The sequence below is a fragment of the Mollisia scopiformis genome (assembly GCF_001500285.1).
Source record: "Mollisia scopiformis unplaced genomic scaffold LY89scaffold_45, whole genome shotgun sequence".
Lineage (NCBI taxonomy): Eukaryota > Fungi > Ascomycota > Leotiomycetes > Helotiales > Mollisiaceae > Mollisia > Mollisia scopiformis.
In genome coordinates this window covers 23,402-48,961 of record NW_017263625.1, presented here as the reverse complement: position 1 = coordinate 48,961, position 25,560 = coordinate 23,402, and the positions used below count along the sequence as shown (strand labels likewise).

Genomic DNA, 25,560 nt, shown 5'->3' with positions numbered 1-25,560 from the left:
AGTATTAGTTGACACAAATGAACTCGAAGAAGGTTTGACACCATTTTATTGACGTATGTACATGCTCTATAGCTACACTGTGGCATGGCTCTTCAACACATCGTGTGGTCTATGTTTGCGGACAATTTCCTGCACCATCGTTTCGCCCGCCTTGATCTGATCAACATATGTAGTTCTCAGATTCACTCCTACCGTGCAACCACCAGTACTGTAAAGCCATACTTCCATTTTATCTCTGAGGTGGCCTGCAACTCGTTCTTCCGTTCTTCCACAACCCTCCCAGCCAAAAATCCGAACAATATGCATTGCCAAGATGGCATATAGCTGGTACGCGAGCCACAAGTACTGCACCTCGGTGCTCATCCACAAGTTTGCTACCAAGCCAACCGGGAAGATGAGAACGAACAAATATATCAGCAAGATTGAGAAAACCTCCCGGACTCTATCTCCACAAGTATCGCGCTTAGGGTGGCCATAATGACGGAAAAACTGACGGATGACGGGCTCCGGCCCTTCCAAGACAGCGAATCCATGATTGGGGTTTTGCACTTCTATCACGACACTGTCGCTCAGAGATCCACTCCTTTGGAGCTCGAGATACGATTCCAGTCCAGACCTTCGAACGTTGACCAGTACCGACAGCAACTTAAGGATCAAGGGAATACATAAGTACGGTACCAGCCACCAATCCCGCATTCTAGCTCCAGCGACCACGGCTGAGATCACAGCACTCAGTTCGCTGAGAAAGATGCCCAGAACTACATTCAATGTAGTCCTCTCCTCGCTGATGCAAATGACATGTTCTCCTGGAGGTTCGATATCGGAAACGAGTCGAAACCTGAGATGATGGACTGGCTGTCTCGTTCTTACATGCATCAGATCGTTCGTTGGTTGTCTATCGATCCTCGGCACATGCTCCTTAACCGGGACATCTTTGATGTTCTTCAACACCTGCACCCAGAACCCGTTTCTCGATTGCTTGGCAATACCTCTACTATCGCTATCCGTCCTAAGGAAGTTCGTCACATTTGTACTAGGCAGGAAGGCTGTTCCGAGCATGTGACCTCGGCGGGTGCCTTTGTAAAGTCCGCTGTCTCTGAAGACGTCTAGCGTAGCAAGAGCTGCCGCGTGTAAAGGTCCACCCATGGTCATGAGGAAACCCTGCTTGAGGAAGATGGAGAAGGTGAGATCGTTGTAATATCGCTGCGGCCACATCAGGCGCTCGAAGAGGACCTTTTCTGCGACTTCAGAGCCGAGATAGCCTATCACCGAGCCTAGGGCTCCGACAAGAGCTTGCATTTGGTTTGATTGACTGGGTGCATCCATATTGTCGAGAGTTAGGAGGAAATCTGGAATTTAAAAAAGAGGTAGTTTTTTCTTCATGTGCGCATGTATGCGAAGCGTCAGAAATTTGCGAGGGACAGAGGCTCTTTTTGAAGTCATCCTCGGCCAATATGCTCATAGATTGCTAGGCTGCAGATGCAGCTGACATTACTCAGCCACCGAGGCTTCCAGCGAGGCTTTGCTATGTCTAGGGCCTCACTGTAAATTTTTTTTCTTTACGAAAACTCTTCAATGATAAATAACATTCAAATTATAAATTTATATTGTATCCAAAGCTCTAAATCAAAAGAGAAAATAGCTTCCATTCAAAGTATCGTTCAGTCTATTTGTTAATTCAAAATAACGAAATTGCAATAAAAAAAAGAAAAAAATTCAAATCAAGTAAAACAAGCTTGAAGATATGGAAAGTTTCAGTAAGGGTACAAAGATGGGTATGGTCTTAAACAGGCTGTATTTCAACCCCGCTCTGCTCGAAAACGTGTTTAGCTTTTCTGGAAGCGGGGATCATGATTCTCAGAGGGGCTGCTAGTAGCTGCATATTGTGCTGCCCAACTTTGGAGAAATTTGGAAAGTTCTTCTTCGTAGTGGCTTTTATTAGGGGCGAGGTCTTCTAGCGGTAGTCTCAGAGGAGCCAACGCAAGTTCATGTCGATGAGCACAAGACCTAGACAGATCATGCCACGAAGGACAACGAGAAGAATATTACAATCAACCATTGGATTCGAACCCTTGGTTCCAGGGTACCCAAGACTGGTCCTCAAAAGAAGCCATACACTTGACTTGTTCAGGTGGCTTGTCATCCCAAACGATCTTCAACGACTCATCATTAACATCCTCTCTTTTTACCGTATCAGTAACATATCCATGCAGCATCTTAGCCTTCTTAGCAGACCGATCCGAATATTCCAGATTCACAGATGGTACTACCGCAATCTTCAAATACCCTTCTATCCACAAGTCTTTACAGAACAATCGAGGCTCACCCGAATAACACTCATCAGGCTTCGACCTCCGGAATCGTATGTTGTTCTGTATCAAGGGCTTTGCGGTGAAGACCACGGCTCCGTTCCAGCAGGCGAAAACTTGGAAGGCTTTGTGCTCATCGTATCGCTGGCGAGATACTGGGTGGTTCCAAAAGAGGTTTGACGCAAATCGCCAGCCTCCATCTGGCGGAATCTCCCAAAACGTGTCCCCATTTATGGCTCTTGCTACCCAGATGTCGTAGAAGATGGGCGCTGGATCTATATCTGACCAGTCCATCGCACATGTCATGTCCGCCTTCTGAAAGACTCGTTGGTGAACCAGCTCCAATATGTCTTCCATACATATAGCGACATCGTTGATGAAGATCACGGCTGAGTCTGGAGAATACTGACTTGGATTGTTGAATAGTGGTTCGAGGGCCAGGTTTCGAAGGCTCGCAAGAGCTTCGATTCGGTCTCCATTCTGAGGATTCATGTCGCTAGTCTGAAGGTGAAACTCAAGTCCCAGGCTTCTCATGTCTTTGCGCAGCGCTTCCAGTATTTCAAAGGTCCCATCATCCGAGTTCCCCTCCACAATCGACAAAGCGCAATTTTCGGGGCCGAGGAATCGCACAGTTTCCACAATGGATCCCATCAATCGAGGTAGTATGCCAATGCATTGTCTCAGATTCAGCGCAAAGAAGTATTTTGTCTTGCCATCGCCAGTTTTCGCAATTCTATTGTCGACTTGAAGATATTCGTATCGCTTAGGGGTAGGTACTGGGCACTGGAGGCGATCGAACTTTTTGTTCTTAGGGTCAAGTATTGCTTTGATGTAGCTTGGCGCCAACACTTTGAGGAGGGTCGTATTTGCAACTTAGTGGGTTTCAGTCAGCTGATATACTTCACATGTATCTTATGCATGCTTACCAGTCTCTTGTTCTGTTGCGTTACTGTCTTTGTAAGAAGGGAGGTGCAAGTTCACAACCCATTCAGATGATCGATACTGAAGGTTTGAGACAGTTGCGAAAGCAACGATGGTTGTGATTGCCACAGCGGCGGCGACCAGCCTCTTTCTAGGTGGCCATGGTCCGGTTAGCATTATTTTCAGATGGACCTCATCGATATTAAGGGGAGGTACTGCAAAAGCGAAGATGCATGTTCATCAAGATTCATGGACATGGAGCTGCTTTTGAGGGACGTTGGTATTCTTGTGCGGTGCAGATGGCAAAAACGGCCCGAGAAATAACAAACATTCATGAGTCAATACCGTTTTGACGTTACCGCCGTAGGCTGTAGATCCACGAAATTATCCTTATTGAACCACTCTCGGGTTGTTAATCTTAGCGCTGCATATCATGCTTACCACTGCGCTGGGAATTTTGCGCGCAACGCTCTTCCCCCCGCTTCCCCTCGAGCCGGTACACAACATTTGTGTCCTGGAAATATTACCAACTAAAAGCTTAGTAAACTTCAAATTTATGTACGCACGACACAAAACATAGAATATAAAGAGGTAAAGTGGTCGTTTTCTGTTGCACATGTGGGCAGCTTTTGAGAGAATGTAGGGTAAGCTACGGTCAGTACTCCTGCTCTACGCGAGGCTCAGGGGTAAAGCACGAGGCTTGATTTGTATGTCTTTCAAACACCAACACGGACATCAAACCAACAATAATACCAACACTCAATCTCAACGTCTCGCTGCCTAAGTGTTTCAGGGGAAATAGCGCTCGACCGATTAAATTAAATATCCCACAACACGAGCCGGGATTTCAGTGGATCCAACAGCTTTTACAATATCTCAGTTTCTGACAATTATGGCCTCCAGCTCAGTATTTTCGCTGATGGACCTCCATTTGAGCAAGCGCATTCGTCCTGAAAGCGGCTGCACAAGAGGTAGGGCAGAAATATCAACAAATGTCCTACCCTGAAAGTTTGAAGCTTTATATATCATTCGATTAGCGACTGCTACTTGTTTTCGTAACTTTTTCAATTACTTCACACTCGAAATGATGCGTAAACTAATGCTCTGCTGCCTTCTTCTATTTGACGTCCGATATGCTAGAGTACAGGCACAGACCGCGATCTGGAAGTTCCCAACAGAGGCTTTACAAGCAAACATGATAGACTCAGCGATGTTGGATTGGACCTCGACTCTTCCCTCCACAATCTTGCGGATGTGGTGTCAGAATGGAACGAATGATGGCAGTTTTGCTTTGGGTGCATCAGTCTCTGCCCTGAAAGAATTGAAAGTGTAAATGGAACTTACAATACCATTTGCTTAGCCAGCTCCTTCGTTGTTGACTCCACTGGACCTTTCGCATATGTCATGGAGAATTTTGAACCTAACGAAACGGCCTTTCCCCTTTCTTGTCATGCCGAATTGGCGGGCACACCCTTGGGCTCTGGTTTCGACAGTCTAGCTGGGATAATCTGGTCATCCAATCCAGCTGAAGCTGCAAAGACGATTTCGCAGATCCAAGCTGCATCATCGGTAACCGTTACGGTTGTATCAACGGCTTCACCAAGTCCAACCTCAACGTTAGCACCATCCTCTTCAGCAGTGAACACCATTCCAAGTCAAGTTTCAACCATAAGCTCGTCCTATTCCTCCTCCTCCTCCTCCTCCTCCACCACCACTACCACCACCACCACCAACACGCTATTACAATCAACTACATCTACGCCGAGCACGACACAGCTCATCACATCTCCGACCAAGAGTCCGGAAGCCTCCTCTAACCCCACGGTAGCTTCGCAATGATCCATGGCTACAGCCGCCTCATCAAGCCCCAAAAACACAGGCGCCATAATAGGCGGTGTGATCGGCAGCATAGCACTCCTCAGCTTCATCATTCTCGCGCTCCTCTTCCTGCGAAAGTATCAACGCGACCACTCCTCCCCTATTACTACCGAGGACTCAAGACGGAGCTTTTATCTCTCCAACATGTACAAAAAACGCGGGATGAAGGCGCCTACAACGGGCATCTTTGAAAAGCCGGGGGATCATGGGGCTCATGAGAAAGAGGGAACCAGCTTGTCACATGAGGGGCAAGTGCATGAGAAAGAGGGGAGCGATGCGTTGCGTTGGGAACATATTCATGAGATGTAGGGCAGTACGGCTTGAAAGAGGATAATGTTTTAGAAGCAAAGCTGAGTTGGTGAAGAGGATTATCAATCGAGGGATCGGAGCCCTTTCGAGCTGCGAGGCAGCTTAAATGATTTTCTATGGCAAGTTTACCATGGGAAGGGGATGAAAGAGGACTCGAGGCAGTTTTGACATATGCGATCGAGGGATAATTCGAGATGTACTACGCAATGTCCCTTCCACTTTCCCTTTGGCCGTGGTCGGGAAAAGCAAGTGTCACGAAAAGCCATAGTACCTTTCCTTGTAATATATTGGACGACAGATTTCTATAGTAATACTAGCATTCAACAATTCTTTTCGTCGATAATATCTCAAACCATCAACATCACCTTCTTGCACTTGGCACTTCGTTTCTTTGAATTTTTGAGTCGTAACTGAGACATCATCAAAGAGGAGCAAGAGCAGCTAAATTAGCCTACACTGCCTTCTTAACGCTAGTAGCAGACTATGCCAGCGCTGTGTCTTTCCTCATACTCGTCCCACAAGACTTTCAGTAGTCACATCCATTGGTCACAACAGCACTACTCCTGAAATAGGTAAGCGAACCATCTACAACCCCACACCGCTCACCAACAATCTGCCCAGCGATCTCAATACGACCCCTTCCGGTAATAGGAGTCAAATACGCATAAGAACTAGCAAGGAATAATACTTGGTTCGCTAAATGGACCTCCCATTCGCTCTACATCGCGCAATCAACTCCACAAGCGACGAGGTTGCTGCAGCGGGAATACTTTCGGATATCAAGCCACCCACCATCAACACCTTCGCTTCTGCCGAGGATTTCATAAATCTCGCAAAGCATGGCTCTCGGCGTATTATGAGGTGCCAGCATCGCGCTCTTATTCTTTAAGGCGACGAAAGAAGGAATGACAGGGGCGTGAAACGACAAGACCCTACGCAGTGCCAGACAAGATAGATATACCAGAAAAAGCCAGAAGGGAAATAGGCAGAGGCTGCAAGACTTGGGATGAAAGGAACAAGCATGAAAGATGAATTTGCAGGAAGAGAAAGTGCTTTTGCGTTGCCAGGCAATCAAGCACGGGAAACGCCAGAAGATGAATAGCCGCAAAAGTATATCGTACTAACGTAGCATTCGCCCTGCCTTATCTACACCCAACTCCAACTGTGAATAAGATTTTGATCAGGAACAAACCGGAGGATGACAGGCACTACCTGTATTTACCTCGAAACACGAATCACAAACATGATGAAAATTTCAAGATCAAACAATTGTATTGATGTGTTGCAGTGACCAAAGGTCACAGACCAGTCAACGCCATCCCCCCAAGTAACATGCAAAGTGATATTTCCAGATCACCAGATTCTGCATATCCTCGGCGCAGATTCAGCCCCCATGGTATTATACATAAGGATGCCCACCGTCTCCTGACTCCGATGCAAGCGATTGCCAAAATCTAAAGCTACAGCTTCCTCTATCATTTTCACATCCCACCACGGAATCACCTCTAACCAGCGAACCATCCTCTCGCGGAAACATCACTAGGCTCTTCTTCTTCTCTGTGCTTGATCATAGGAGCTGTGATTTCGAAAACATCAATCATTTCTTTCCACTGCTTCATGTCGAGCGCGAGCACTGCTTGATGCTTTGGTTTGTGATCTCTTGTGCCCCCAGCTTCGTCTTGTCTACCGCCTTTGATTTCTATGTGGCGTCAGTAACGTTCAACCAGGAAGCAGGACTACAAACCTAGATAAGGAAGACCTCGGTTGTCTGTTTCAATTCCAACCTTTCCGTCTCGAATCAAGAAACTCACGTAGAACATGTTCTCAATGGTTTGACCGAACGAAAACGGATTGATGACGAATTTGAAAAGAGCAATTCCTCCGTCAGTCGAGACGCCGTATTTGTCCATCAGTTCCTCGGCTTGACTGTCCGTCATATTGTCATCTTGCCTATCTGTAACTGACTTGATGGCCTTTGCTTGAACCTGTCTCAATTGGCCAAGTATTTGGGTGCAAAGAGTGGTTAGATTGGCGTTCTCGTTCTTTTCGATGTCGCCAGCTTGAAGGACCTCTGGGCGGACTTCCTTGATGGCGCTATGCTTGAGACGCTCTTGACGTACTATTGGTTTTCGCACACGCTTCTCAACAGAAAGAGGGCCGAGCAAGAAACCAGGGACTGATGGCCGGGATATGTGCTTCACGCAAGCATGTCGTCCAAAGTAGCCCCAATTCCACGAGTCTCCATCATCTTCATCATCATCATCTTGCCCCCTCCTACGATGTCGTTGTGTATTACTAGGAGCTCTATCTTCAGGAGCCCCCTTCCTCATGTATTGTTTGACCTTCATCAAAAAGTCGTCGAGGTCGATGCCTTGCGCAGTATCGCCGGAGCACAAAGCTACAGTCTTCTTCAGGGAGAAATCGGCTGCTGTGACGAGTAGGCGAGAGTCGATCGTGGCATCTGACGTTTGCTTGACCTGATGTGACAATTCATTGGCCTTCAAGATCGTGTCGCGGAGACCAGTCGACTTAGGTGCAAGGAATTCGGCTCGATTTTCATTAAGGGTCTTTGTAAGATTCCGGAGACCTTTCCTCAACTGACGGCGTTCTTCTCTGTCTTGATCAGGGTCGTAGTCCAATTCAGATTCATCCTCATCAACCTCCACTGTTCTCCTCCTTCGCGATCGATCACCAGCTTGATCTTGTTCAGCGGCTCTCTTCCTCGTGTTTCCATCGCGCATTGAAGGCACGCCTGGAGGGCCCATGGGAGCGCGAGCTTTGCCCTTATCGACTGCAGGGCGAGATGAACGGTTTTCCTTGTCTGAAGACACAGACGCGCCAGGCGACGGCGACATTGAAGGTTGTGTCATATTCGTATTTCTTCGCGAGCTTGGAGGAGGAGAGGCATCGTAGAGATTATCGCGGAAAGGTGCTGGTGATTCAGACATCTTCGTTATTGGTGCCATCTTGAGCTTCAATTAAGGGCGCGTTTGCAGTCCGTATCGCGATAAAGGCTCGCGTTGCAGCCTAAGGTGCCAGCGATGGTCAACGGCGAGCAGCCTCGTGGTGCGATGGAATCAAATCCGGACGGAATCGCAAACTTCAGATAGAGTAACGAACAACAATGGATTGTCTGACCGTGGTCTTGTTCTCGATTGTTTGCTGCAGTGGTGATCAAGGAGTGAGTTCGATATTATTTCTGGGAAGGGACGCGACGTGGCGGTGGTCGAATTTAGCGCTTGGACCAGTGTGATGCGGCCGCGTGGATGATGGAGCTCTTGCTTCCTTGCCTTACGCCCGCATTACTTCCTGAATACTGCAGAAGTTGAAGAAGATGGGCCATGGAACCCTTCTCTTTTGCCAGCTCAGAAGCTGTAGCTATTCCAGTCAATATCAGAATGTATGAATATCTGCCTCTGCCAGCTTTCATAACTCACATCTTCATAGTGTTAGCCTTGAAGGGGAACAAACGCCCATACCATTCTCTACCTTAATCAAGAGATCAGATCTGCGACATATTGGATCCAATCTGAGGTATATCTACTCCCTTGCCTCTAAGGATATTACTTATTTTTCAGCCCACATTCCGACCTCTATGTTACAGTCCAGCTCTGGGCAGATTCGAAGCCTCTCACTGTACCTGTTCAGACCGCCTACAAACCATTTCGCAATGAGAGAAAGTGAGTTCCACTACCTATAGAACGTTAAAGTGGTACGCGCTAAATCACGGTAGATGGAACGAGTGGCTTACATTGCCAATAAACTATTCGACTCTTCCTCTAAGCTCACAGCTTGCGATAACAATATGGGATTTGTCGCCGACTGGAGGTGAAGGAGCGCAAGGACATGCAATTCCGTTTGGTGGGACTACACTTCCATTATTTGACAAGGAGAACCAGCTGCAGAAAGGTCGCCAGAAATGTCATCTCCACCGTCGAAAAGCTGCGGATGGCTTGGACAACTCTACTACTCCCTCTATCCTGCCGCAGGGCCGTCGAAATGGCGCCAAAGGAAAGGGGGCTGTTGAGCCGGTAGATAAAGAGGCCGAGGAGCTCGATCGACTGGAGAAGCTGTTTAAGAAGCATGAGATGGGAGAAATACCCAGGATTGAATGGCTGGACCAACTCGTCTTTCGAGGGGTGGAAAAGCGAGGCCTACAAGCATCCAACACTTCACTTAAAGCTCTACAGAGGAGACGATTCCGGAAAGCGGATGAAGTAATGACTCTGGATGGGGCAAAAGAAACGCAGGCCAACGGAGAGACGAAAGACAAGGACCTCGAGGACGCCATAGAGGACGAGAGGTTCACCCTGTATGTTGAGCTTCCTCGATTCGACTTTCCTATTGTCTTTGCGGACCACGAGTATCCTCCACCACCAATTTCGTCGCTACAGCATCTTTCAGCGTCTCAATCCAATATCATCTTGAAACCACCCCCAGAAGTTCACTACGGACCTGGGATAAATGGGCCAGGTGATCGAGACGATCATGGTTTTGGTGGACGTCTTGCCAGAGTGTATGACCCTGAAGTAGGGGCCAGGGATAATCCTGCCGAAAGTAAGCATAGACGCTTAGTGAGAAGTCACAGGACTGGAGTGTTAGACCGGGATCTCAAACCGAATGCGAAAGTGCGAGACGAACTGAATGGTATCATGGCATACTCACCTACTCATACACTTTCTCCGGAAGAGAAGGATCTTGTATGGAAGTTCCGGCACCATCTCACCAGAGACAAAAGAGCTCTGACAAAGTTTGTCAAGTCGGTGAATTGGCAAGATCAGAGTGAGTCTAGACAAGCTGTACAAATCTTGGCAAAGTGGACTGAAGTCGACGTCGATGATGCCTTAGAGCTTCTTGGCCCTACCTTTGACAACGCAGCGGTCAGAGCATATGCTGTTGATCGACTTCGGAAAGCGAACGACGAGGAATTATTACTGTATCTCCTACAGCTAGTCCAGGCTCTCAAGTTTGAGCAGATCTCACCGGACTCTACTCAGGATGCAACACAAGATTCCTCGCTCGCAAGGTTCCTCATTTCGCGAGCAACAAACGACTTCATGTTGGGAAACTACTTTCACTGGTACCTCATGGTTGAGTGCGACGATAAAAGTGCCGATCAAGGCGTGGAGACTCGAAAGTTGTTTGCGAAAGTTGAGTACGACTTTATGACGGAGCTTGTAAAGTTGCCTGGTGGCACTGAAACCAGAAAGACGCTGTTGAGACAAGCCGAACTCATTGCAGTCCTCTCGAAAATATCGATGGATATCAAGGCATCAAGGGAAACCATACCAAAGAAGACAGAACGAGTCAAGCAATTCTTAGCAGATCCTAAGAACGAGATTATCACAATCGATCCACCTCTGCCTCTACCACTGGATCCATCAGTCATGATTGTTGGCGTTGATCCGACCATCACCTCAGTCTTCAAGTCGTCCTTATGTCCGATTATGCTTACTTTCAAGACGTTAACACGACATAAGTATCAGATCTTGTTCAAGACTGGTGACGATTTGAGGCAAGATCAGTTGATTATCCAAATCATCACGCTTATGGACCAACTACTGCAGAAGGAAAATTTGGATCTGAAATTGTCGCCTTACAAGATCTTGGCCACAGGTGCCACAGCTGGTGCTGCTCAATTCGTGCCTTCGATGACTTTGCAGGGTATCGTCAACAAGTACAAAGGCAACACTGTCTTGGCATACCTGAAATACAATAATCCAGACGACAAAGCTCCATTAGGCGTACGGAAAGAAGCACTCGACATCTTTGTCAAATCTTGTGCCGGATACTGCGTGATAACCTATCTGCTCGGCGTAGGCGACCGGCATCTAGACAATCTCCTGCTCGCTCCCGATGGCCACTTCTTCCACGCAGATTTCGGATTCATCCTTGGTCGAGACCCGAAGCCTTTCGCTCCCCCCATGAAACTTTGCAAAGAAATGGTCGACGGCATGGGTGGCTCATCATCCGAGCAATACCGACACTTCAAGCAATACTGCTTCACAGCCTATACGACACTCCGCAAATCATCAAACCTGATCCTCAACCTCTTCAGTTTGATGGTGCATGCCAATATCCCCGATATCAAGCTAGAGCCAGACAAAGTGGTGCTGAAAGTTAAAGAGAGGTTTCATCTAGAGATGAGTGAAGAGGAAGCGATTAGGCATTTTGATGCACTGATTGAGGATAGTAGTAATGCGATCTTTCCAGTGGTTATTGATAGGTTGCATGAGTTTGTGCAGCATTTTAGGAGCTAGGAGGATATGGGTTTATACACGGAATAGGTGCATTTAAGGGGTGTTTGTGGATGGTGGGAGGCAGGTATTCGTCGTAATTCAAAGCATGGATTTTCTCTCGAACATTCTCCGTCGTCTATCCATGCCGCGTAGCTAGGTAATTCTCATCATCTCAGAGTTGGTTTTCCCTGTCGTTCCTTTCGTTCTAGTCTGAAGCGTGAGGTTGGCCTACGGAGTAGATATTAATTCCTTACTTGCCTAGGAAGGCAGCAATGATCCCGGTATGACATGATGGTGCTTGCTCTGGAGCGGGGGACAGGTAAGGTAGCGCGGCGGGCTAGTTGGTGGACTACAGAACCATACCGAGGCCTCCTTTAGGCTCTGTGTCGCCTCAAAAACCAACACTTTGACCTCGGAATACTTGAAGTGGGAAAACAGTGACTGTCAACCGACTCTTGAGAGTCATTTATTAAGCATCCTTTATGACACCAGATTATCCATTGTACAAAGATACTAAGTATTGGCAAAACACCAAATACCATTATCTCGAAACTTGGTAAATTTATGCTTCAACCATGTCACTAGATCTACTCTCAGACGACTTGGTCCTCGATATCATCGACTTAGTATCGTACAATACACGCTGCTTATGCGACATCGCTCGAAGCTCGAAACGTCTCAATGATCTCGCAACACCTTTCCTCTACAAGGAGATTGATCTAGGTACTTGGAACGGGGAAATTTTGCTGTTGAGGGCGTTGCTTGGGAATCCTAGGCTCGGGTACGTCAACTTGTCTGCTTTGAATATCCTAGACACTTTCACACTTTATGCTGTTCTGTGCAGCAAAGCTCAAAGCTCGAATGTTCTACCTCTATCATGCCCAGCTGACCATGTGACCAGCAAACACTGCAAATCCTTCACCTCCTGCCGCAACACCTGGAAAACAGCCACAGACCGCTCACTCACCCCCTCCGAACAAGCTCTCGTCCCAACTCGGATCTCGAAATACTGCACTACCCCAGAAGAAGTGCAGAAATGGCTTCTTGACCTAGAGGACAAATAATGGGAAGCCTCCACCGGTCTTCTACTGAGCTGCATGCCTAATGTGGGGAAATTGCAGATTAAGGAATACAAGCAATCGGCTGTGAATTCCTTTGATCGAGTTCTTGATCATGCTGCGATGCTGCAGGAACAAGGAAGCGTCGATTCGCCTTTTGCTTTATCGAGATTGAGATCCGTGAGAGGTTCGTTTAATGATTGGGTAATGCTTGACAGGCTCTTGCCCTTCCTACGCTTAAAGTCTGTGAGAACGGCGGATTTCGACCGAACAGGTGACGACAGTGTTCGGGTTGAGAAACCTACCATTGAACTGGAAACTCTAGTGTTCGGCGCCGTAGTCGACGGAGTATCGTCCCGTTTAGAAGGCTTTCTGAGCACTTCAAAGAACTCAAAACCTTCCGACTTCGCGAGGACGACTGTGAAAGGGATCCTTACTACGAGAGCGAACCGCATACATTAGACACGGCCCTCTCAGGTTTAAAGTACTGTCTCGAGGAATTGGAGATCGATGGATACCGGCGTCCTCCTAGGGATCCACCGTGGATTAGCTCGTTGGCAGAGTTCCAGAAGCTGAGGAAGGCTTCGCTGAATGCTTATGTACTTTTCAAAGCAAGCTATGTGCCGAGGGATGCTATGCTTCCGGTGAGTTTGGAGACATTGGAGCTGGTATCTTATGACCAATTTGCTGTGGAACAGTTACTAAGAATTTTGCGGAGAAGAGAGGAAGTGGTGCCGAAACTTAGGCATATTTTACTCAGACGGCGTACTGGTGATGAGGGAAATGACGCACGGTTGGCGAGGTTTGAAGAGGCTGTTGGGAATTTGGAGAGAGATTGCAAGGAGGCGGGCATCGCGTTGGAACTCTTCGAAGAGGAAACAGCGCAAGCCTGATGCTGGAGGCAAATCGAGGTAGAGACTAATGGTCCTCGTCGAAGAGGGGCGAGATGAGCTCACATATGGGATATGTACTGATGCTATGGATTCACTTTTGCTTGTCTGAGATAACCGTAACCTTAAGAGAGTGGATATCATTGCAAAATGCGCACTTGACATATGAAAAGAAACGGACAACGCGAGCATAATTCATGTGCGTAGGATCGCAAGAGATTCCCTAGGTAATGCTGTGAATCTTTCAAAGAACATCGACGACATACCAAGGGACGGATCTGGAATCTAGTCCTAACTTGAAGGGAACGATTGCAAATTTGTGTGAGCCATCAGAGACCGCTCTCAGTTCATATTTATCTTACTGTGAAACTCCATCGAGCTCAGCTTTCTGAGTGAAAGGCTATAATCCTTGAAGATATTGGTAGGGGAAGTTGCAGATATCGTGGATTCACGTGATCTGATCGCGAAGGCTTTTTGCTCTCTGCTCTACACCTGAAGCATTGAAACAATTTATTGGAAGTGAATACTGAACTATGTTGCTGGGCTTGGTAAGAAAATCTTGTCATCACAATACTAAATTCTCTCACATTGTATGTTGAGAATGTCCGGATGCGGTGATCGAGTAACCTTAACTCACGTCATGGAGTACGAAAAAGAATATCAATTGCGAAAACCACAAACGCTAGGCAAACATATCAAGGACAATGCTTAAATCGATAGCATGCTCATGGACACAATGATCAATGGTGAGAGTATGAAAATGGCCGACTCGCTTATTTAACTTCTCGAGCGATACGAAGTACCTACTAGGTAGGTATCGGGACAATAGGAAGGAAACAAACAATACCTAGGTAGTAACACAACAACTATCGCGAATTTTGAAGTAAAAAAATCTTCACAATGGCAGACCAATTAATAAGAAAAGAATCTCCAACCCATTCCCTCGATCTTTCTTCAAAAATTTCTTTGCAATTGCAACCATCCAAGATACCAAGACCCCTACAACGAACACTGCAAACAGCTACGATGAAGTACACAACAGGACCGCTGGAGAGCTACACTTTCGGATCCGGCAGCGAGGCACCCACCGAAGCAGCCAAAACTTTCGATGTCGGCCGAGCATTCCTGTTCAACAGTGAGACGCCAAAGTCCGAGAGCGAGGGAAAGTTGCAGGTCGAGCTGGATTTGGCGATTGCACGAAAGGATGTGGCGGAAGCGGATGTGACTCGGCTGCAAGGGGAGATGAACGAGCGCAACCAGGAATGTGAGAAACTTCGTCGTCAAATAGACGAGGTCGAGAAGGAAGCCGACGACCTCCTCAAGGAGGCCAACAAGGAATGTAAGGAGCTTCGACACGACATCATCGAGGCCAATAAGGAATGCGACCAGCTTGAGCTTCAACGCGACAAGGCCAAGGATCTCTACAGGAAATCTCTCAACGACCTTCAAGAACAGCGCGACATGGCAGGTCGATTTCAAGAGAGGATCGATAAGCTGGAGAACGAGTTAGTCAAGATCAGAAAGGAGCTCGCGAATCGCGAAGAAGATGTTAAAGGTTTAGAGGAGGTCGCCGAAAATTTCCAGAAGGACTTGCTCAAGGAGCAAAAGCTGCATACCGTGACCAAGGAGGCCGCCGCCAAGGCTGAGAAAGAGTGCGCTGAACGAGAAATCTACATTACCCGCATCGAATCTCAACTCGACACTGCCAACAAGGAAAACGAGAAACTCAAGGCCGCCGACAACAGGCACGTAGCAGAGCTCAATGCAGAGAAGCACAAGACTCGTCTCGCCGAAGCTGAGCTCAAGAGGGCGGAACTCAAGTTGACGAAGTTGGCACAGGATGCTCAAAATCTCGCCGCGGCGAAGGATGAAGCCATCGAGAACCAGACTGTAGAGGTCACGACCAAGGATGCCCGAATTACTGAATTGGAGACCCAAATCGCTACGGGTGCAGCCGAAGGAGTAGCAGACTTGAAGGCCGAGATCGAGGGACTCCATCACCAAATCAGTCTCCTCCAAGCCGATGCCCTTGAGCGCGCTCAAATGCTGCCCGATGCATACAAGGACAAAGATCCCGAAGACGACGACCGCAAGCCTCTCGGCGGTGAGATCGCTTCAGATGATGGCCATTCCTCCGACGATGACAGCGACGATTCTGATTACGGCAAGAGAATCAAGATCGTTCAAGTTCCCGGTCCCGTGCAAACTCGCACCCGCTTCCGCGATCGCCTCATCAGAGACCCCAACCACTTGCGAGCTTGGTTCGGCCTTGAGCGTGATGCTGCTGTCCTGATCGCTGCCTTCTTCTACAGTGTGTTTCAGTTTCTCACCTCTCTCAGTCCCCTGGCTGCGATTCGTGGACGAACTCCCGTTGATGAGGATCCTGTTGATCGTGAGAATGGTCGAGGACGTGCCGACGATGTTGTAGATGGAGGTCACCAAGGTGCCAGTGTCTCTATTGATTCCGATGCTGCTCCAGGCGGACCAGTTCCCGGTACTGATCCAACTGATCAACCTGGTACCTCTGGCGACAAGAAGGAGAAGAGGGATCTGAAAGACTTGATTCCCCCTCTTAACCCAGCTCCTGACAACAGAGAGAAGTTACCTGAGGGTGGTAAGGGCGATGGCAAGGGTGACGGAAAGGGTGACGGAAAGGGTGATGGAAAGGGCGACAAGAAGGACGAAAAGAAGGACGAAAAGAAGGAAGACAAGAAGGACGGCGGTGGAGGACCTCCAGATGGAGATGATCCAGATGGAGGAAACGGTGGAGGAGGAGGAGATGGCCCAGATCGCGACCCGGCACCCCCTCGATCATTCTTCGACATCATCAACGCTCCCCGACCAGACATCGGCGCCACGATCCTCGGCATGCTCGTCCATCTCTTCGTCTACTACTTCATCTACGTCTGCATCTGCACCTACTTCGAACGCAACATGTGGTTCCAAGCCAACGACACCACTCGCTCGACCCTCTTCCAGATGCTTATGCACCGCAACCGCTACTCTCACTCCTTCTGGCACTACCTCTTCTCCAACCCCTTCGCTCGTCGTATGGACAACATCCCCTTGCTGTTCGTCCAAGTATTCGGTGTCAGTATCAAGCCATATCCTCTTCCTGGCTAGATATGCTTTCTGTATTTCGGCGTTATTTCTTTCTTTCTGGTTTTCTACGGAAGAGCATTTCCAAGGCGGCGTTCAGATGATGGATAACTTGGTCAAGGATTCCTGGTCATGGTGATCTGTCTCGGGTACCCACAGCTGGCTGGCGTTTGCAATGGCGGGGCGGGCTTCACGGTTCTATTCTGACGATACCCTTTCTTTCTCCTTGGCTTGGGACTTGTTACATCATATGCGGACACGCGGACGGGCGTTTTCTTAAATGGTGTTGTCATGTTTCTTTTCTTTCTCCACTACTTGTGCTTCCATAAGATTTCGATGATGATGGATAATGGAGTGAGGATTGAAGACGGATGGGCTGATTTTCTTTTGCTTGTTTTCTCCTCCAACTTAAATCATTTGAGTCTGGTTCTAATTGAGATCTTTCTTCTCACGGAGTTCTCCAGATCAATTGCTCAGCGATTAGAATTGGTTTACCTGTCTGTACCAGATTCAAAATCTCAAATAGATTACTTGCTCTCACATTCCCAAGACCTTTCACAGTGAGAATTTTCTCTTTCGGACGTAAGTGGCCCTGATTACTGTCCCTCGTGCATGCAAACGAAAGCCACCTCACCTGTCAAGCCCTACGCCTCATGCAACTTAACTGAAATACCTGCCGAGTCAGCGTATCGGAGATAAAAGACACCAGCCGGCAACGCTCGCGCCTCGGTACGTACGGGATGCCCAGCTTATCCCTGTCAAGAAGGTCTGGAATGATTTGAGTTCTTCCTTCTGGATCGCAATGCTTACTGATTGCGAGCTCGCATGGATCTTGTTCTTCATCAGAGCGCATTCATATATAAACCCTCATTTCATCGGAAGAATAATACAGCATTGGATCATCTCAGCAACTCAGCATCTCGGAATTTCAGGAACTCAATCACCAATCTCACGTTCTAGAACACCGTTAACAACAACCCTACCCTACCATCCATAAGCACCTAATCCGCCGCTAAACCCCACTGCGTCATACCTACATCTCGCGTTCATTCCTCATCACCACTTCACAGAACCTCACCTCACACAAACACAACATCGCACAACATACAACCGCAACCATGACCTCGAAACTCATCCCCTCAGACCCGGAATCCGTAATGGTAATCCGCGACATCGCCCCCAACGTCACAACCCTCTCCGTCCCCTTCCTACGATTCGGACGTATCAAAATCGGCGGTCGAGCAACAATCGGTACCTCTCCCCTCTCCCCTCTCCCTCTCCCTCTCCCTACTAACAGAAAAACAGTCAAACTCCAATCCGGCTCCCTCGCCATCTTCTCTCCCGTCGCCCTAACACCCACCGTCCAATCCAAACTATCATCCATCACCCCCTCGCCCCCCACAACCTACCTCATCGCCCCCGACATGGAACACCACATCTTCCTCTCCTCCTGGGCCACCCACTATCCGCGCAACCACATCATCGCGCCCGCCGGGCTCAAAGAAAAGCGCCTCGAGCAATCCAAAACAGACCCCTCCATCACCCCTCTCGATTTCAAAACCGAATTCACCAAAGAAAACAAATACTCCCTCAAAATCACCCCCGAATTCGACGCAGAATTCAGCTACGAATTCGTCGACGCGCATCCCAACAAAGAACTAGTATTCGTCCACCACCCCTCGAGGACGCTCATCGAAGCAGACCTGATCTTCAACCTGCCGGCCGTGGAGCAGTACTCGCGCGTCCCCGACACGGACGCCGCGAGCGGGTGGGCGACGAAATTGTTTGGAGGATTGCAGAATACGCGGGGGGATGCGGTGTGGCAGAAGCGCATGCTGTGGTATGCGTTTGGGGCGAAGGATCGGGTGGGGTTTGGGGAGAGTATGAGGAGGATTGGGGGGTGGGGGTTTGAGAATTTGGTGCCGTGTCATGGGGAGACGGTTTTGGGGACGGGGAAGGAGACGTTTAGGAAGGTTGCGGGGTGGTATTTGGATGAGAAGAAATAGAGATATGAGGGCAAGTTTAGGGTGTGGTGATGTTGGGATATGGGTTTGGATGTGGATTGGGTGTTAGTTTTTGGATATGGAGAAAGAGCGAGCTGTTGGAGCCTTGGTTAGATTAGGACTGTGGCGTATGGCGAAGGAATTCATGAATATTTCAACGTGATATCTCTGTACACCTAGTTTTCAATGTCGTGGTATCTTCTTAAAATTATGCCTCTGATATCAAGTATCAAAATCATAATCACAGCTCATTGAAATCCTAACTTCATAACGGGCGTGATCCCATATTGATACAGTGTTTCCTGGTCTCTTTATACAGTAGCAATCATAATCTCCAGCCCTGCACAATCCCCAGATACTTAGTATCCAACCATTCATCGTTTGTATCCCTGGAACGCCGTTTGATGAAAGATCCAAGCATTCGTCCGCATTTACATCCTTTCTATGCACCTCTCTTCAGAAATCCTTAAAGTGGTCTTCCCATTTTCGCTTCAGTTCATCACTGTATGGTTCCCTACCCGCTTTCTCATCTGGATACGTATCGAAGCACTGAGCATCGCCAGGATATCTGATCGGTGGGATGATTGGACCCCTGTATTTCCTGTAATAGACATCTTCCCAGATAACACCGTTGAAGAACGGATGTTCTTTTACTCGAGCTGCGCCACCAGATATGTTGCCCAGGCGTTTGGAGCGGTCTACTGTGCAGAATTGGCGGATTATGTCTTTGGCTTCAGGGGAGATGGCGGGTTCATTAGGGAAATGGACAGGTTTGGATACAATTCTAAGGTATGGGATTAGCAAAGTTTATGAGTTGCAGAGGGAACAACGAACTGTTTGTAAATCTCTATTGGATTTGAATTCCAAAATGGTGGGTAACCAGTAAGGAACTCATAGATCAGGATACCTAGAGCCCACCAATCAACAGCCGTTGTATGACCTTTCGATTGAATAACCTCTGGAGCAAGGTATTCGGGAGTGCCGCATAACGTATAGGTCTCTCCTGGCACAATGTTAACATTGCCCTTAGATTTCTTCCCATGTTTCTGCTGCTCACTGTTCCCGAGACGTTTGGCAAAGCCAAAGTCGACCAGCTTGATATGACCCTCTCCATCCAATAGGAGATTTTCAGGCTTCAGGTCTCGGTATGCAACTCCTTCCCGCTCGTGTAGGTATTCGAGAATCAGGACTATTTCGGCAGCGTAGAAGCGAGAGGTATTCTCGTCAAATCGTTTGGCCTTTCGAAGGTATGAGAAAACTTCACCACCAGGGCAGTAATCGAGCTGCAGACAATAGTCAGTACTGTGTCGCTCAAAGACGAGGTTACGACTTACAAGCATGTATAAAGAATCATGATCGGAGAAGGAAGTAATTAGGGTAGTAATAAATGGGTGACCAGCAACGTCTGCAAGGACAGAGCGTTCATGATTAACATGATCGACTTGCTTCAGCTTGATAACTACCCAATGGTCAGCAGAATTTCGACACCTCCGCACATAACTCCTACCTTCAACTTTCCGCAGAACTTTTAGAGCAAACACCTTATCGCGATCCTCTTCTGCAGGATTGGCAAGTCTCACAAGCCACACCCGCGCAAAGGTACCTATAAACCTTGTATCAGCATGCATATCCTCTCCGGCATCTGCCAGCGCCCGCACGCAGTGCAGCATACAGACAATCAAAAAAAAAAAAAGTACGCACCCGTTCCCAGCGTTCTCACAAGTTCAAAATCCCTAATACTCAGCCCCTTGGAGCTTTTCCCCAGTTCCTTATTCCGTGGACTTTCCGCGACCTCTCCGGGCGCCAACGGACGCTGCGTGTCAGAGAAGTGTGCAATAAACTCCTTCTCGTGCTCATTTGCCTGCGCCATCTGCTCGGGCGTAAGAGGGGCCTGGGATTGAGATCCGTGATGGAAGACGGCTGCTGCCATCTGTTGTCCTGCTTCTCGGATCTTCATACTAATCCTGCGGTGGTATTGCATCGGTGGTGGTCGGCGTGAGCCCAGGAGTTGCTATGCCAGGGAGCAGGTAAAGGGCGGCTGGACGAGTGGACGTGGTGATCAGACGGTCGAAGGCATTGCTTGTTGGTGCGACCGGGGAAAGAAGGAGAATAGAAGAGATGAGGTTAATGCATGCGACGGCGACGAGGTGAATGCAGGTGGTTGGTGCAAGGCGTGCGGAACAGTCAATTGAGCACGAGAGGCTCAATTGACGTTATGATGCTGATGATGTGGGAGTAGATGAGGGATGTCGTACTTTGCTTGTCCTGCTGGAGAAAAGGATGGAGGGATGTTCTGGGCTGGCTATAGTGGGGTAAATGCAACTGCAAGGGTCCGAATGGCCGTCTTCAATCACCGACTTGCCCTCGGCTTAATCCTCCAGAATGACGTACCAAGAAATCCCGGCGGTCAACGGTCAATGGTCAAATCCTTCAGGTTCTCAGTGAGCAGCAGAACATCCCGCGTGGGGAGAAGAAAAGTCAAAGTCCAAAGATGGGTGAGTAATGGGGAAATCAGAAACAAGGGATTGTGTTGTGATTCAGATTGAGGTATCAGGTAAGCAACTCTTTCTGTCTTCATCTCGTGTTTCAGTCGCTTTTGGCAAGCTGCAAGTGAAACGGCCCTCTATTTTCACTTGTCGGCACGTGATGCCTATACCCACTTTCATCACTGAGGACCTAAGTGGGTAGCGTAGTTAAGAAATCTCTACTTCTTCAATGCCTTTGGAAGTATCTTTTGAAACCGTTGCTATATTAGCAAGAGTAAATTCTGCGCCTGAACCTTGCGAGTCATCCACCATTGTCATCAAGAAAGCCCTTCTGGCTTCATAGACTCCGTTATAAATCGCCATCTTGCGGCCCTCAAACACCCTTCCAATTCTGTGGCCCTCGAATCATTTTCTTCCTCTGCTTCGTCCTCCGTATCAAAGCCTTCAGGGCCAAAGTCAACATCACTGTACTCAGAGAGTGCTCCATCTTCTTCTATGGAAGAGTCTGCTCCGGAATCATCCATTTCGGAATCAGAGTGCCAGGAGCCAATTTCAATTATTCGTATATCGTCCTCTATGAATAATCCCTCATTTGAGCCATCCGCATCGGAGTCAGTTCGCTCGGATGTGATGTCGTCCTCTACACCTGACTCTTCGTCGAAGTATGGTTGAGAAACAGCGGGCTCGGTGGATTGTCCATCGCGGTGCCGCGCTTCAGCGTCCTCGTCTTCCGGCTGACGAACCTTTGTCTGGATCCAAGCTAGAAAAGGTTGATAATCATCAGGTACGACTATCCTGTACTCTATTGTAGGCACGATATTTGTTAAAATTGTCAAGGTCAACAGCCATCCAATTCGTTTCCATTCGTGGTATGTGATCAAGCTCCTGTTTCTCGTCGCTATGTTCGTCTGAGAACCAAGAAGAGGCTATAGCCTCAAGGCGATTCGTATCGAATGGCTCAGATAATGATAGGTACTTATGGTCGTGAGGGTTCCCGGCATAGTCCCCAACGTGATGAGCTACCAGGTAGAGCGTCTGGAGCCTATTGAATTCTAACAATATGTCCCTTATCATTCCCTGGAACCTTCCGGGTTCATTTCTAATCTCTGTTTCATCCACAAGGATAGCAACATTTCGAACACGCATGCTAGACTCGATGTCAAAACAATCTAAAATTAACCCGTAAGAACTGAAAGTGTCCGGACGAAAGTACAGAATATCCTGGGAGAAGGAAAAGTATGTCTCCGGGAAGGCAGCAGGCGATTGTCCTCCAATGCGCGCTCGTAGCGTGTCGACACAACCCCATTCGATTCTCGGCATGCGAATAACATGGAGGGAGGTTGACAAGGTGATTTAAGACCTTTCAGCTGCTCTTTCCGCCTAGCCGCAAGGCTCTCAGCGGGCTCAACCCGCCTATCATAACCATCATCAACGTATCCTTCGATACTTTCCAGACGTTCCAAGATTTCTTCATCACTCCTCCAACTCGAGACTAGCTCGTCTGGTACTCGTCGTCGGTTCTTTTTCCATTCGTTCACCTGTCGCTCGAGGTCCAAGTATGAGGCTTTCAAGTCGCGTTCGACAATTTCGATCACTCGTGGACCAGGGATCGCGGCTTCCCAAATTGAAAGCCGAATTTCCTTGGGAAGATCATTGAAGCGATGGAAGCAAGGCGCGTCTGCCTCAAGATTCGATGTCATGTTGAGCCCGGACTGGTGTTTGCAGAGTGAGAGGAGAAAAGTGTAGGAGAAAAGTGTAGGAAAGAAGTGGAGGCAAGAAAATTTGGGAAATTGGATTGTCGCGAGCGCACGTGGCTCTGACTAGGATCAACCTCCTCGGCGACAAAGGACTTTCTCTCTGGCATTATTGAATTGAAGGCTCAGAAGCGAGGCATATTGAATTATGCTATCAATAGTTCGCATGATATCCCAACCTGCTGATTCAAACATCGCTTAGCCTTTCTCCTATCTGATGGTTTACCACATACGAAGGTATCAACAAACCCCTCCCGCTCGGCTACGGAGCTATGGTCTACAGTTCTTCTTCATCAGAATCCTCATACTGGTACCTCTCATCCTCATCGGAATCAAGCTCGTCAGAATCAAGCTCATCAGACGAGTCAAACTCGTCGTTTGGATGTTCGCCCCCTTGGTCGAAATGAAGTTGCGCCAATCGCGATGGCAAGTCCCGAGTCCGTTTCCATTCCGCGTTCCTTTCCTCCTGCTCTGTTTCCCATTCCCCAGTCTCGATGCGTTTTTCTTCAGTCCAACCAAGAAACGGCTGATATGAATCAGGAACCACAATCTTATATTCAATCTTTGGGACCATCCACGGAGTTGGCCTTTCGTTGGTCACTTCCTCGCTCAAACGCTGCAACTCCTCCATGTCAACTTTCAGCCAGTCAATGTCCAGTTCGGGAATATCATGGATGATTTCCATTTCCTGCCTCCCTTTTTCATCCGAGTATGCATAGCCATGATGCACTTCGAGGTAATCTGTATCACTAGGCTTGTGGAAGGAGAGCTGACTGCTATTATGCTTGCTCCCAGAATAAGATCCAACATGCCTAGCTACCAGAGTTAAAGTCTTGACTCCTCCAAAAGCATGCAAGATCCCAGCCAAGAACTCTTCAATGCTTTCCATGTCACATTTCGCAAGACCCACTCGATCCATCAAGATGGCAAGATTTTCAATCCGGATTTGGAACTCCTCATCGAACATATATGGGATGTGATATACCCAGTCATCGAAGCTAGCAGAGCGAATCCCGCTACGATTGCCCTTCAGACTGCGACATTTATCCCAGCGGATATACACAACATCTCTGTGGAAATCGAGCCAAGTCTCCGCAAAGGCAGCAACCGTGTGAAAAGCTCGCTCGTAATATCTGGTTGCGACCTCATGAGACTCTCGACAAGCGAATAGGATTTCCGGAGCGGGGCATTTGGACTTGAAACCACCCATCGGATGGAATCCGAACATTTTTTCCCTTTGTTCCTTGTATTGGGCCGGGGTTCTGCTATCGACGTCTTCCGCACGCTCGAGCCAGGACTCTTGCTTCAAAATTCTCTTTTCGGTATTTTCATTCGTTGTTCCGGTAAATTCCAGCTCTCTCTTGGACTTTTGCTCTCGTATCTGATCTTTCAATTCTCCCGCCGTGATTTTCAAGGGCTGGTCTCTTAGGTCCACAATTCGCGGACCTGGAATTGCAGCTTCCCAGATCGCAAGGCGGATCTCCTTCGGCAGTTCGCCAAACTGTAGAAAGGAAGTTTCCTTCATATCTTGTGTCTTGTCTATGGTATAGGATGTCAACTCTGAGCATATCCGGGAAGGTTGGTGAGAAGTGTCGGTGAGAGGTCGTGGATGGCACCCTGCTGACAAAGCATTAACCCTTCCACAAAGATACATATCCCAAGCAAGAAGTCATGGAAGACATCTCTCGTTTTTTATCATTGCATACATGGCAATTCTACTTCGAGCCTTGCGCTTTCGAACATAGCACACCTATTACCGTTACTGATGCGCCTTCGAGCTATAACATCTCATCATAAATCTCCTCTCATTGACAGGACCATGATGGCACAGCCTAGAACTCTAGGAGTTTCTGGCGTCTCCATCGCCACGCGTAGGAGCACTCGTGGAAAGTGGATTATTGGAGAGAAATCCCCCTGTCAACTATCCCGAAAGCTCGCATAGTCACCCATGAAGACCATCTTAGAAGGTGAACGAGTATTTGTACTGTCAACCACTGCCCCGGCATCACAACTCTCCCTGAAGACTATTCCCATCTTTTCGACCCTAGATCTTTCTCTACCTGGTACTTTCTGCGGTAACCATCTCCTCAATGTGTGTTGTCGCCCGCATCGCAAGGATCTCCATTCTCGCCTCCATCACCACTATCGCTCGAAGATGAGGAAGAAGTGTCTTCGAAAGTCTCAGTATTGGACTCGTGAGCTTCTTGGATATCGCTCATGTCTTGGTACCAGGAATCGCCGTCGCCCTGCATGATCAGTCTCCTGGCCAACGTACAAGAATGTATGGACATTAGGCGTACGTACCATGATGTCTGTTTGTATGCAGTAGCTTGATGTTTGAGGATAAGATCGTGACGCTTCTTATGACTTTGGTATTCTTGATTGTGTTCTGATGATTATTACATTGAGGAGACGAGCGTTGTCTTATACAAATCTTTCACATGCAACTGCCTACCTCGCCCTCAAGACGAGGCTCTGCCCAACGTCTGCTGCCTGATGTCGCAACATTGAAACGCATGTTTTCTTGCTCATTCATCATCCTCACATAATCTTTGTCACATATCAGATGTGTTGGCGCCAGTAATGGTGGTGGCCATCCTAGAAGTGATGGTTT

At 48.1% G+C, this 25,560-nt stretch overlaps 11 protein-coding genes across 11 annotated transcripts; 5 read left to right on the top strand and 6 right to left on the bottom strand.

Annotated features, from left to right (window-relative positions):
* Positions 1 to 50: 50 nt before the first annotated feature.
* LY89DRAFT_692557 (uncharacterized protein) lies at positions 51 to 1,384 on the bottom strand. Its single transcript, XM_018216561.1, has one exon. The coding sequence runs from the start codon at positions 1,324 to 1,326 to the stop codon at positions 73 to 75; it is 1,254 nt and encodes a 417-aa protein (XP_018060663.1). The 5' UTR covers positions 1,327 to 1,384; the 3' UTR covers positions 51 to 72.
* A 667-nt stretch (positions 1,385 to 2,051) lies between these two features.
* LY89DRAFT_769569 (glycosyltransferase family 69 protein) lies at positions 2,052 to 3,559 on the bottom strand (the record flags this gene model as incomplete). Its single annotated transcript, XM_018221822.1, has 2 exons — positions 3,236 to 3,559; positions 2,052 to 3,181 (listed from the first exon to the last, which is right to left on the bottom strand). The coding sequence occupies exons 1-2, from the start codon at positions 3,405 to 3,407 to the stop codon at positions 2,052 to 2,054; spliced, it is 1,302 nt and encodes a 433-aa protein (XP_018060662.1). The 5' UTR covers positions 3,408 to 3,559.
* Positions 3,560 to 4,634: 1,075 nt separating this feature from the next.
* On the top strand, positions 4,635 to 5,417 carry LY89DRAFT_743922 (uncharacterized protein; the record flags this gene model as incomplete). Its single annotated transcript, XM_018220999.1, has 2 exons — positions 4,635 to 5,028; positions 5,083 to 5,417. 2 exons carry the CDS (start codon positions 4,635 to 4,637, stop codon positions 5,415 to 5,417), a joined length of 729 nt encoding a protein of 242 aa, XP_018060661.1.
* A 1,273-nt stretch (positions 5,418 to 6,690) lies between these two features.
* On the bottom strand, positions 6,691 to 8,603 carry LY89DRAFT_726623 (Nse4-domain-containing protein). The gene is made up of 2 exons (XM_018219066.1): positions 7,162 to 8,603; positions 6,691 to 7,116 (listed from the first exon to the last, which is right to left on the bottom strand). The coding sequence occupies exons 1-2, from the start codon at positions 8,381 to 8,383 to the stop codon at positions 6,923 to 6,925; spliced, it is 1,416 nt and encodes a 471-aa protein (XP_018060660.1). The 5' UTR covers positions 8,384 to 8,603; the 3' UTR covers positions 6,691 to 6,922.
* A 113-nt stretch (positions 8,604 to 8,716) lies between these two features.
* On the top strand, positions 8,717 to 11,892 carry LY89DRAFT_662251 (phosphatidylinositol 3-kinase-like protein). The gene is made up of 4 exons (XM_018212637.1): positions 8,717 to 8,817; positions 8,865 to 8,951; positions 8,996 to 9,097; positions 9,151 to 11,892. The coding sequence occupies exons 1-4, from the start codon at positions 8,759 to 8,761 to the stop codon at positions 11,675 to 11,677; spliced, it is 2,775 nt and encodes a 924-aa protein (XP_018060659.1). The 5' UTR covers positions 8,717 to 8,758; the 3' UTR covers positions 11,678 to 11,892.
* A 92-nt stretch (positions 11,893 to 11,984) lies between these two features.
* Positions 11,985 to 12,798, top strand: LY89DRAFT_412770 (uncharacterized protein). Its single transcript, XM_018207343.1, has one exon. It carries the CDS (start codon positions 12,232 to 12,234, stop codon positions 12,718 to 12,720), a length of 489 nt encoding a protein of 162 aa, XP_018060658.1. The 5' UTR covers positions 11,985 to 12,231; the 3' UTR covers positions 12,721 to 12,798.
* Positions 12,799 to 14,630: 1,832 nt separating this feature from the next.
* On the top strand, positions 14,631 to 16,727 carry LY89DRAFT_743918 (uncharacterized protein; the record flags this gene model as incomplete). Its single annotated transcript, XM_018220998.1, has 1 exon — positions 14,631 to 16,727. One exon carries the CDS (start codon positions 14,631 to 14,633, stop codon positions 16,725 to 16,727), a length of 2,097 nt encoding a protein of 698 aa, XP_018060657.1.
* Positions 16,728 to 17,689: 962 nt separating this feature from the next.
* LY89DRAFT_412713 (uncharacterized protein) lies at positions 17,690 to 18,953 on the top strand. Its single transcript, XM_018207342.1, has 2 exons — positions 17,690 to 17,954; positions 18,009 to 18,953. Exons 1-2 carry the CDS (start codon positions 17,822 to 17,824, stop codon positions 18,707 to 18,709), a joined length of 834 nt encoding a protein of 277 aa, XP_018060656.1. The 5' UTR covers positions 17,690 to 17,821; the 3' UTR covers positions 18,710 to 18,953.
* A 209-nt stretch (positions 18,954 to 19,162) lies between these two features.
* On the bottom strand, positions 19,163 to 20,663 carry LY89DRAFT_743916 (camp-dependent protein kinase A; the record flags this gene model as incomplete). The annotated part of the gene is made up of 5 exons (XM_018220997.1): positions 19,163 to 19,490; positions 19,541 to 19,989; positions 20,041 to 20,165; positions 20,214 to 20,309; positions 20,408 to 20,663. The coding sequence occupies 5 exons, from the start codon at positions 20,661 to 20,663 to the stop codon at positions 19,163 to 19,165; spliced, it is 1,254 nt and encodes a 417-aa protein (XP_018060655.1).
* Positions 20,664 to 21,509: 846 nt separating this feature from the next.
* On the bottom strand, positions 21,510 to 23,055 carry LY89DRAFT_790597 (uncharacterized protein; the record flags this gene model as incomplete). Its single annotated transcript, XM_018223388.1, has 2 exons — positions 22,553 to 23,055; positions 21,510 to 21,994 (listed from the first exon to the last, which is right to left on the bottom strand). The coding sequence occupies exons 1-2, from the start codon at positions 22,890 to 22,892 to the stop codon at positions 21,510 to 21,512; spliced, it is 825 nt and encodes a 274-aa protein (XP_018060654.1). The 5' UTR covers positions 22,893 to 23,055.
* Positions 23,056 to 24,060: 1,005 nt separating this feature from the next.
* On the bottom strand, positions 24,061 to 24,492 carry LY89DRAFT_542662 (uncharacterized protein; the record flags this gene model as incomplete). Its single annotated transcript, XM_018208199.1, has 2 exons — positions 24,061 to 24,181; positions 24,314 to 24,492. Coding segments are annotated over 2 exons (300 nt in total), but the record flags the coding sequence as incomplete, so codon positions are not given.
* Between the last annotated feature and the right edge of the window lie 1,068 nt (positions 24,493 to 25,560).

Bases quoted from the DNA above. Each gene is read 5' to 3' on its own strand.
- LY89DRAFT_726623 (XM_018219066.1), bottom strand. From the start codon at position 8,383: ATGGCACCAATAACGAAGATGTCTGAATCACCAGCACCTTTCCGCGAT. The intron at 7,117-7,161 runs GTTTGTAGTCCT...GACGCCACATAG, and splicing joins CCGAGGTCTTCCTTATCTAG to AAATCAAAGGCGGTAGACAA.
- LY89DRAFT_662251 (XM_018212637.1), top strand. From the start codon at position 8,759: ATGGAACCCTTCTCTTTTGCCAGCTCAGAAGCTGTAGCTATTCCAGTC. The intron at 8,818-8,864 runs GTATGAATATCT...ACATCTTCATAG, and splicing joins ATTCCAGTCAATATCAGAAT to TGTTAGCCTTGAAGGGGAAC. The intron at 8,952-8,995 runs GTATATCTACTC...CTTATTTTTCAG, and splicing joins CATATTGGATCCAATCTGAG to CCCACATTCCGACCTCTATG.
- LY89DRAFT_412770 (XM_018207343.1), top strand. From the start codon at position 12,232: ATGTCACTAGATCTACTCTCAGACGACTTGGTCCTCGATATCATCGAC.
- LY89DRAFT_692557 (XM_018216561.1), bottom strand. From the start codon at position 1,326: ATGGATGCACCCAGTCAATCAAACCAAATGCAAGCTCTTGTCGGAGCC.
- LY89DRAFT_412713 (XM_018207342.1), top strand. From the start codon at position 17,822: ATGACCTCGAAACTCATCCCCTCAGACCCGGAATCCGTAATGGTAATC. The intron at 17,955-18,008 runs GTACCTCTCCCC...ACAGAAAAACAG, and splicing joins CGGCGGTCGAGCAACAATCG to TCAAACTCCAATCCGGCTCC.